At 36.9% G+C, this 11604-nt stretch overlaps 1 protein-coding gene across 1 annotated transcript; it reads right to left on the bottom strand.

Annotated features, from left to right (window-relative positions):
* Positions 1 to 9114: 9114 nt before the first annotated feature.
* On the bottom strand, positions 9115 to 9599 carry LOC131803629 (uncharacterized). The gene is made up of 2 exons (XM_059125057.1): positions 9267 to 9599; positions 9115 to 9207 (listed from the first exon to the last, which is right to left on the bottom strand). Exons 1-2 carry the CDS (start codon positions 9513 to 9515, stop codon positions 9115 to 9117), a joined length of 342 nt encoding a protein of 113 aa, XP_058981040.1. The 5' UTR covers positions 9516 to 9599.
* Positions 9600 to 11604: the final 2005 nt, after the last annotated feature.

Consider the following 11604-nt stretch of genomic DNA (forward strand, 5'->3'; position numbering starts at 1 on the left):
ACAGTAATCTTAATTCCAAATTTCGGAATTTCAGCTCTATCGGCTCACCCAAATGTAACAAATTTAGTACATTTTAGTACACCTAGGATCAAATTTCAATACTACCTACATAATATACTTTCCAATTTTCAGGATACCAGCTCTATTCGTTCACCCAAATCCTAATTGTGTCAAATTTAGTACTATTCAGTACACTTAAGTACACATTTTCATAATTACCTTCATCAAACAGTCCAAAAGATATCTTACTTTCAAATTTACGGATTCCAACTCTTAGGTTCACCCTAAATTTTTTTTACCAAATTTAGTACCACTTAGTTCACATAAGTATAAATTTCCAAAACAACCCATATACATCACAGTCCTAGAATACAATAGTAATCTTATTTCTAGATTTTAGAATTCCAACTCTATTGGTTCACCTAAATCCAAATTGTACCAAATTTAATACCTTTATTACTTTTCGAAAACTCAGGATTCCAGCTCCATCCGTTCTTCCAAATTCCAATTGTACACTCATAGTACACAACCCTTTGGTACATCTGGTGTACATTCCATCAGTGACTCTCATTCCAAATTTAAAAAATTCAGCTCTACTGCTTCCTCTGAGCGTACTAATTGAGTACATTTTAAAACTTTTCGTACCGTCCTAGTATGAATTCCCATAAACAATATATCTCTCCATAAATCCTTGTATGAATAGTAACACTTCTTACAAAATGTGAAAGTTGTATTGATTTCTTCAAACTTGGCTTATCTTTATAATTCCGCCAATAAGGGATCTAGCTTATAACCGACCCACTCTTTCGGGTATCTTTCCCAAAAAGTTATTACCTTAATAAATGATCATGTGCTGTGGTTATATATCAGTCGACTGACTTCAGATAAAGTTTTATTTATTTTCAAAGTATATGCAGTGTATGTCGAACTTTCAAGTTATTACATTTTCCCTCACCAAATTAAAATCAACTGAAGTACTGCGCATATACGAAAACCCTTAGGATTTTCTTCCCTTCGGTATCGCTACCTTCAAAAGCGGCTCTTGTCAATAGTTTTCCATGTTTAGCTATAAATTCCATGTAATCGCTAAAATCAAATATACCATAATATGGAGGAAGCGTTCCTTCGGTTATAATCAAATTTTCAACCTTATAGGTATAATACTAGAATTGGAGGAAATTCAATTAGAATAAACTTTTAGATCACACAGTGCGTACTACCGCTTTCAAAGGGCACGTGAATGGAAAATTACTGGTTCGTGTCATTTCCACCAGGATTGACTTTTTTACCGGCACAGCGACAGTGTGTTGCAACATGTCACATCAAATGAATTTGACATCAAAAGTTTGACAGTTTTACCATTCGGCTTTAATCTATACAGGCTCATCAGTCGAGTATTGGTGGACACTGGAAACTAAATTCGATCATCAAGGTGTAAGCATAGCGACTAGTGGACAGCATTTTGATATTGCATTCATATTCTTTATCAGGTCATCATAGTTCGTGCAGGTTACATTGTGAAATTTCAAGATAAATGGTCGTTTCGCTGCCTAATGAAAGCGGAATAAAGAAAAGGACACAAAAAAGTTGGAGTTAATAATTGCAATTCAAATACAAAATGGTAAATCTTACTGAAACCTACAGCATTCGAAAAAAAAAAACCACAATTAATAAAATTTTTACCTTTGTTCTGGCCGTGACATCGATGGAGGATGTCTGATACTTTATGTGTAATAGTCTATCAAATTTGGCTTGGTGGGATTTTTCATATTCCCAGCCACATGGCCACAAATGGTATTTATTTATATAAAATAAAAATGCGGAATAAGGAATCAACAAGGTGAGATGAAAAACTGCAACGAACTTCAGACTGCTGTCATTTCTAAGCCACTCGCAGACAGCTGTTAAAATTATGCCGGTGACAACTCATTTATTGTTTACAAGCGTACAAAAGCATTTTGGTGAGAATTTTCCAGAAAAAAAAGATTCGTGATGGAATTCAAGCATGATCGTGTGATTTCTTTATATTGGTTGGAAAACCACAAGTGGCTATCGTTAGAGCACTCCAGCATTTAAATGTGAAAAAATCTTTTGTGTCTCCTACCATCGTTCGTTACCGTGATACTGGTAGCGTAGCCCGACGTCAAAGAAGTGGAAGGAAGAAAACAGCAACATCATTAGATATGGTTCGAAAAGTAAAGAAGAGACTTGATCGAAACCTTCGTCGCAATGGCCGAAAAATGGTTCGTGAACTGAACATATCGCAATATTCCATTCGACAAAAAAAAAAAAAATTGAAATGAAGTATTGAAAAATGAGCTCGGGGTAAAGCCATTGAAATTCCAAAAAGTGCAAGAATTTACACCGCAACAGAAAGAAAATAGACTCAAAGAAGCTAAAGAGTTGCTTCGCTTGGACGAAAGTGGTGAACTGCCGAATTTGGTTTTCCCGGTGAGAAAACCAAATTCGGCAGTTCACCAGTTTGTAAACAAACAAAATTATCGTGTTTACTTGCCAAAGAGGTCAGCTGAAAATGTCCACCTTCGGTTGGCCACCAGAACTCAAGCGCCGCCATGGTGATGGTGTGGGCCGCCATAAAAGCCCATGGTCCCTCTCCGCTGGTATTAATAGACCGTGGAATCAGAATAAATGCCGAATATTATAGCGAAAATATTCTGGAGGGTATATAAGGGTTTGGGTACGAAAACATTTTGACCGCACAAAATGAGGTTCCTTGCTTCCTTTCCAGCGCACAATGACCACCAAAATCTCCGGATACCAATCCGTTGGACTATTGTGTCTGGAGTATTTTGGAAAGCAAGGTAGGCACTAAAAATACCCAAGTGTCGATCATCTCAAGCAAGCGCTTCGCCGGGAATGGGCCAAAATATCGCAGATTAACATTCGGGCAGCGTGTGACCGTTCATTGGCCGGTTGAAGGCCATAAGTCCTGCCCAAGGTGACTAAAATTTGATGCTATTTCCGATATTTTTTGCCTTCATTCAAAATAGAATGTAAAAATTATGGCGTTTGACTTCGTTGCAGTTTCTTTATCCCACCCTGTAATAAGTATTTAAATTACTGTAGTTAGTATGTAAATCAACACGCTTGCTACAGCGGAGCTTACCTCAGCCGCTAAGAAAGCCTCGTTACACAACAAAAAATTAATAAACAAAATGCATAAAAATGTTTCTTCTTTCTGATAATGGACGTACAGTCTTCGCTTGCAAGGCAGAGGATAAATATTCTTACGAGAACTATACACAAATTATAATGGTCTGTTTTGAACTTTAATATCTACAATTACATACCTGAGATATATTGACACAACTGACAATAATTAGAACGTGAACAAATTTTGGACGCATAGCTCTAGAGATTTTTGTAGACTATTTCGCATGAATCCCAACAAGATACAAATATGTTGCTATTGAAACAACGTAATTGATTTCTAATTACCAAAAATTATTCAAAACAAGAACAATTAACTGAAATCTGTTATAAGTGACCCTTGAAATCTTGATTGCCATGTCATTTTGTGTGTTTCAAAACTCTCCGTGCTTTTTGTTGCCACTTACAAATTATAAAATGTAGCTCGAAAATAATTTTGGGGATTCCAAGCTCAAATTGGGTAAGCACGCATGTTATTTCAGCAGTACAACTACGTACCCTCCACATTACCAGTAGGTCATGCCTTCTACCTTACCAATATGCTAAAAATTATTTGTTATAAATAAAGTTTGCAATGCAAATCAACTAACTTTTTGTCAGTTATAAAAAAAAAAACAAATAAAAAGCTGTAAGTTCAGCGGGGTCGAACTTTGAATATCCTCCATCATTTGGAACGAATTTGGCAATTGTCAAAAAATATACTGGGTAAAATTTTTCTTAAAATCTTAAATATACCGAATAAAGGTTTTACACGAGGGTCTATACCACGACGTGAACTTGTACAGGCAACTTTTGTCATAAACCATTACAATATTCAAATGCGAAACTTGAAAAAAAAAACAAAATTCGGTGAATAGTGTCGCTAAAATCATCAAAATATGGTGGTTATACGAAGACGTGGACCTGCAAAAACAATTTTCTGTCTTACTTTTACGAACTTCAGAAACTAAATTTGAAACTATTCCGGTGAATATTGTCGCTAAAATCATGAAAATATCGAATATGGGGTTGATAAAATTTTACTCAAATGTATATTATATTTGCAGGAATTTAGGTATGAAAATGAATAATGTAGGTCTACCTTTTGTATAGCCCTCATATAACGGTACCTCCCGATATTCGGTATTTTGATGATTTTAGCGACATTATTCGCCAGAAATGTTTAAAATTTGATAGCGGAGGTTTGTAATGGATACTGCAGCATGTGCCAGAAAATTGTCTTCGCATAACTCCCATATGACATCTCCCTATATTCGGTATTTGGATGATTCTAGCTACATTATTTACCGTTTTTATACCCTACAACACTATGTGTTGGGGTATTAGTTGATTGGGCCAAAAAATGTAACACCTCGAAATATTGATTTCCAACATTGGAAAGTATATATGGATCTTCCTATCTCGCCGAGCTGAGTCGATCTAGCTATGTATGTCCGTCCGTCCGTCTGTCCGTCTGTCCATGTTAATTGTAATCACTCTACAGGTTGGAATTATAATTCGATCCTCACGAAATTGAAAATGGAGGTGGGGTTATGATCAGAATAGAACCCTATTTCTTTTGGAGATGGTCGCATTATATTAGGGGTTGAAATGGACCAAAAACTGAAAAAAACATGATTTTGTAGTTGCTCCACAGGTCGCAATTATAGACCAATCAAAGCGAAAGTTAGCATGGGGCTAGAGCTTAGGGCTGGGCTGAAGCCTTCCAATTTTGGTGGTCAGCGGGTAATATTTAGTGGGTGAAATGGACCATAACATTTGTGTTAAATGAAAGTCATTTTTTCCATTATACCGCGAAATATTATGACCGTTACGTAGATGCAATAGTTAAAATATCGGATATATATAGCGAAATATATACAATGTGTATATACAAAGGAAGGGGATGTTAGCTATAATGATTATATCTCAAGAACGGCTAGACCGATTTTGAAAAATTTTGTCAATTCAGAATGCCTTTTGGCATAAAATTATAAAATCTAAAAAAACCGCATAAAAATATGTCAATAATGAGTAATATAGGTTTTGTAGTATTTTGTGACATTTTTTATATGTTTTCATATTTTTTATCGCATGCGATTTTTTCAATTTGACTTTAATATTGAAGTGTATATTTGTAATACTTTTTCACCTTACAACACAGGGTATTATATACAGATTGCAATTATCGTCCAATCCTCACAAAAATTTAATAAGTGCGGGGTTAGGCTCAAAGGGGCTAGGCATATTGGGGGTTGAAATGGACCAACAACTAAAAATGTTCCTTATTTTGCAGCCGTTATAAAGGTCACAAATAGAACCAAAGGACACGAAATCTCACATGAAGTTAGAGTTTAGGACAGCGAGTAGAATGGACCGCTACTTTTGTGTGAACAAATACCAGAATTACTTACAGGCGATATCCGAAATACACAAAAGCCGAACTTCTGGCATTTTATGCTGATTTCGTTGACGAATATAGCCAAATATCGTAAACAAACATCTATATGAGTCTAAATTTGGAGATAAGGAAGGGCCTCTTGCATTTGGAGATGATCGCAAAATATTTAGGGGTCAAATGAAACAAAAACAGAAAAAAACTTCCTGATCACACAATTGAAGCCAATCGACACGCCTGAGAAGAGACTTAAGGACAGGGAATTATTCAAGCGTTTTGGATGAAAACAGGACCACACCAACCAACAGTATGACGGAGTGCTTAATATTGGGCGAATTTCTCTGGTCAATATCTCGTGACATAATTTCAAAAACAAAATCTTCCAAAATCGTTCTGAATATAAGGGGGCTTCTAACATATTATAGTGTTGTAGGGTATCACATGGTCGCCCCGCACATCTATAGCCTTTGCTTACTTGTTTTTCTAGTTTTGCGTTTGAATGTTGTAATGGCTTATGACAAAAGTTGCCTCTGCTGGCACACGTCGTCGTAAACATACGGCTAAATTCGATATTTTTAAGATTTTAAAAGAATTTTTAACGGATTTTATTTATTTATTTATTTTTTGAAAATTGCCAAATTCTTTCCAAATTGTGGAGGGTATTCAAAGTTTGGCCAGGCCGAATTTATAGCTTTTTTACTTGTTTTTTTTTTTTTATTTCAGTTCTTTGCGTTCACATAGCATCAAATGGTATCAATTAAGAAGTTTAGTACGTTTTAGAAATCTTCGTAACCTTAAAATTCGAATTTCCGAAACCCTTTTGTACGTCCATCCTACTCTCCATTCCAAATCTCATTCCATTTGTCCAATAAAAATTATTCAATTTCTAGTACATTTAATTACTTTTCTTAACTTTTTATTAAGAATTTTCAAAAGCTGCAGCAGTTCTAAACAATCTGTCATCGAAGAAGCTGGAAAAATTGTACTTTGAAACCGGTTGCTGGATATCTGAGGCCATTGGGCCTGTAATATCAAAGGGAAAAATAAACATCCTAATATTATTTAGTAGGTCTGATTTAAGAATCATGGTAGTTAAACTGACTGCAGTATTAGCTATCTCACCTCAAGATGGAACAAGAGTGTTTCTAACTACTGAAGGCTGACTATGTGAAGACGAATAAGGCTTAGAAACGATTAAATATCAACTTTGTAGATGTCCCATATTTTTCAACAAGAGACTTAGACTATTTGACAGCCTCTGTTCTTCTCAGGCATAGATCCCACCATAATTAACAAAGGCATTTCCTGGTTAGGCGGACCACCATGCTAACTGTACTTTTCTTTATAAAACTTTTCTTCTCCCTCTCTCTTCTATATCTCTCCTATCCCAAGAAATTTCCTTTCTTTCCGGATGAGCACCAAGATCTTCAAGAGAATCAGTTGCAAAATCATGTTTATCTTCGCATCCTTAACCTCCTGTAACCACCGTTTTTTTGGAAAAAAAAAACGGAATACCGCAGATGTGTGTCCTCGACGATTACTCGTCGGATGGGGTGTGGCTCTAGCAACTCTAGGACATTTCGGTTGACAAAAACTAAGAAAAAATCATACCGGTCTTAATCCAACTGCATGGGGTTTACTTGTGTTGTGAAGAACCTGAAATAAGTCTAACAAACATGAAACAAAGCTATATAACCCTAACATTTATCTCGAACTCGCCTTAAATATTGTGATTTGGCCAAATATCTCTGAGCTGTCTCGAAACAGGTTTCACCTAGTGGCTATCCTGCTAGGTAAACTGCCCAAACACCGAGATTACATGTCACCATGACACCTCTACTCATATGGTGTCCTATTTTTGATCCCATCACTTACCTTTCTATCTAACCCCCACCATATCAATTTTAGTATAAGTTTACATTTGTTCGAATTGGTCAACTTTGGCACGAATTATAGCCTTCAAACGGCCAATAAAACCGTCACACGCTGTCCGAATGTTACTCTGCGGTATTTTGGTCCATACTCGGCGAAGCGCTTTCTTTGGTATTTCTTAGTGCCAACCTTGCTCTCCCAAATGCTCCAGACACAATAGTCCAACGGATTGGTATCCGGAGATTTTGGTGGCCATTGTGCGCTGAAAATGAAGCGAGGAACCTCATTTTGTAACCATTCTTGGGTGGTGCGTGCTGAGTGCGACGGTCGTGATTCTTGTTGGAATGTCCAAGGTCTACGGCCAAAATGTTTGCGTGCCCAAGGCTTTAATAATAATATTCGGCATTTATTCTGATGCCACGATCGATTAAAATGAGTGCAGAGCGACCATCGGCTGTTATGGCGGCCCACACCATCACCATGACCGGCGCTTAAGTTCTGGTGGTCAACCGAAGATGCATATTTTCAGCTGACCTCTTTGGCAAGTAAACACGATCATTTTGTTTGTTTACAAACAGCTGGACAACGAATGTTTTCGCATCGGAGAAAACCAAATTCCGCAGTTCACCACTTTCGGCCAAGCGAAGCAACTCATTAGCTCCTTTGAGTTTATTTTCTTTCTGTTGCTGTGTAAGTTCTTGCACTTTTTGGAATCCCAGTGGCTTTACCCGAACTCATTTTTCAATATTTGCCGAATGGAATATTTCGATATGTTCATTTTACGTCCACTGCGATGCGGGTTTCGATCAAGTCGCTTCTTTACTTTTCGAACCATTTCTGCTGACGTTGCTGTTTTCTTCCGTCCACTTCCTTGACGTCGGGCTACGTTACCAGTAATCACGATACATCCCACATTATTTGCGGTGGAGCGCCAAAATTTAACAGAGCAATTTTTATTGTGTCGACGATGGTTAGCATTGAAAATGAGATATATCGGTCCACGTCTTGGTATAGACCCCATATAACAGTTCGTGTGCCGAAACATTGTATGTATAGGTCCACGTTTTGGTATAGTCCCCATATAACGGTCCACGATTTGGTATAGCTCCTATTAAACGGTACCTCCGTATATTCGACATTTTGATGTTTTTTGCCACATGTCTTTGCGGATTTGTCTAGAAATGGTATTTGTTGGTCTTAATGGGTTCTACCTCTTTTAAACGAAACGCTGTAGGTATAGGTCCACGTTTTTGTATAGCCCCATATAGCCGTATTCCCCAATATTCGGTATTTTGATGATTTTTGGCACATTTTCCCATGAATATGTCTAAAAATTTGTATATGTGGGTCATAATGGGCCCTAATGTTTCCTTTACCCTAAGGTACAGGGTATTAAAGTTTGGTACGGGCGAACTTAATGTTTTTTTTTTACTTCTTTTAATATAATCTTTCTACTAAATATGCATAGTGGTGTAGGGTAACATATAGTCGGCCTCGCCAGACTTTTGACTTTTCCCTACTGGTTTCATATTGACGTCTTGCTGGATTCATATTGATGGTTGGCAACATTCTTCTTCTTCTTTTCTATGTATTTTTATTCCCGAAAGTTTATGCATTAATAAACGATCATGTGCTGTGGCTGACTGACTTCAGATATAATAAGTTTTTTTATTTTCAATGCCCTTTATTTTCCATCAAAGTATGTCGTAGCTAAAATTACATGTGCCAGCATATGGAGGAAGCATTTCTTCGGTTATAATGAAATTTTCAATTGTATAGGTATAATTCTAGAATTTGATGAGAATTAAATAAAAACATAATTTTAGATCACTCACAGCGTACTTACCGCTTTCAACGGGCACGTGAGTGGAAAATTACTGGATCGTGTCATTTCCACCAGGATTGACTTTATCACCGGCACAGCGACAGTGTGTTGCAGCATGTCACACCAATTGAATTTGACATCAAAAAGTTTGACAGCTTTACTATTCGGCTTTCCGTAATACATGGCCATTAATCGAATATTGGTAGAAATAGGAAAATCACGATTAAATTCTATCAACATGTTGTAAGCATAGCGACTGGTGGATAGCATTTTTATATTGCATTCATATTTCTTTATCAGGTCATCATAGTTCGTACAGGTTACATTGTAAAATTTCAGGATAAATGGTCGTTTCGCTGCCTAATAAAAGCGGAATAAAGAAAAGGACACAAAAAACGTTGAAGTTAATTGAAAGCAATGCAAACACAACATTGTAAGTCCTAATGAAACCTACAGCATTCGAACAAAAATCCACAATTTATAAATCTTTTTACTAGCCGTGATATCGATGGAGGATGTCTGATACTTTATGTAATAGTCTATGAAATTTGGCTAGGTGGGATTTTTGTATACACCCAGCCACATGGCCACAGATGGTATTTATGAGGAATAAGGAATCAACAGGGTGAGATGAAAAAATTGCAACCAACTTCAGACTGCTGTCATTTCTAAGCCATTCGTCCGACAGTTAATGAAATTATGCCTGTGACAGCTCATATATTGTTTACAAGCGTACAAAAGCATTTTGGTGAGAATTCTCCACAATTCTTTGGAATTCAAGCGTGATATAGTGATTTCTTTACATATGACTGGAAAACAACAAGTGGCTATCGTTAAAGCACTCCAGCATTTAAATGTGAATAAATCTTTTGTGTCTCGTACCATCGCTCGTTACCCGACGTCAAGGAAGTGGAAGTAAGAAACAGCAACATCAGTAGAAATGGTTCGAAAAGTAAAGAAGCGACTTGATCGAAACTCACCTCCCAGTGACAGAAAAATGGCTCGTGAGCTGAACATATCGAATATTCCATTCGGCAAATATTGAAAAATGAGTTATTGAAATTCCAAAAAGTGCCAGAACTTACACCGCAACGGAAAGAAAAGACACTCAAAAGAGCTAAAGAGTTTCTTCGCTTGGCCGAAAGTGGTGAACTGCCGAATTTTGTTTTCTCCGATGAGAAAACATTCGTTGTCCAGCAGTTTGTAAACAAACAAATAATCGTGTTTACTGTTGGTCACCAGAACTCAAGCGCCGGCCATGGTGATGGTGTGGACCGCCGTAACAGCCGGTGGTCGCTCTCCGCTCGGATTAAATGCGGAATATTATCGCAAAAATATTCTGGAGGGTGTATTAAAACCTTGGACACGCAAACATTTTGGCCGCTGACCTTCCGTAGAGCAACAGTCGGGCAGCGTGTCACGGTTTCATTGGCATTTTGGAGGCAATAATTCGTGGCAAAGGTGACCAATTCGAATAAATCTAAACTTATTCTAAATTTTATGCTATTTCCGACATTTTTAGCTTCATTCAATAAAATTAAAAAAAAAAAAAAACAGTAAAGAAAGTCCTAAAGTCGGCCGGGACGATTTTATGATACCCTATACCACTTTGATAATTTAGTTGAGCTCCACTTAATAATTAAAAGTTTTTATGGGAGAATTCAATCATACACCCTATGATTATATTATAATTTAAAATTCAAAGGACTAAATATGCCGAAGCATTTGTATCTTTCAAATTCGGACTTGTATTGCCCATGTGGTGCACAATTAATTTGAAATATATACAATATATATGGGAACTATATCCAAATCTGAACCGATCTCGATAAAATTTGGCAAAGATATTTCTGAGCTGTATTTGATATATTTCCCTGAATATCGTTGTTACGGAGTGCATAACAACGGCTGTAGGTAACAAATACGACAAATCGGATGAACAATATATATGGGAGCTGTAGCTATATCTGAACCGATCTTCACCAATTTGGCATACTACCTTCTAGACTAAATTCGCATGTGCCGAATTCCATCCCATTGGGCAAATATGAGACGTTTGGTGCACAATAAAAGGTAAATCGGACGAAGTTATATATGGGAGCTACATCCAAATCTGAACCGATCTCGATAAAATTTAACAAAGGTATTTCTGAGCTGCATTTGATATATTTCCCCAAATATTGTTGTTACAGAGTGCATATTACGGCTGCGGAGGACAAAAATAACAAATCGGATGAACAATATATATGGGAGCTATAGATATATCTCAACCGATTTAGATCAAATTTGGCATACTTATTTTCAGGCCTAATTTGGTTGTATGTGCAAAATTCCATACTATTCGGGCTGATATTACACG

Source organism: Musca domestica, unplaced genomic scaffold (genome assembly GCF_030504385.1).
Source record: "Musca domestica strain aabys unplaced genomic scaffold, Musca_domestica.polishedcontigs.V.1.1 31, whole genome shotgun sequence".
In the NCBI taxonomy this organism is placed as follows: Eukaryota; Metazoa; Arthropoda; class Insecta; order Diptera; family Muscidae; genus Musca; species Musca domestica.

What these genes read in the sequence shown, in the direction of transcription:
- LOC131803629 (XM_059125057.1), bottom strand. Translation starts at nt 9,515, where the DNA reads ATGCTATCCACCAGTCGCTATGCTTACAACATGTTGATAGAATTTAAT. An exon ending in TCACGTGCCCGTTGAAAGCG is followed by an intron (nt 9,208 to 9,266) that starts GTAAGTACGCTG and finishes ATCAAATTCTAG; the next exon opens with AATTATACCTATACAATTGA.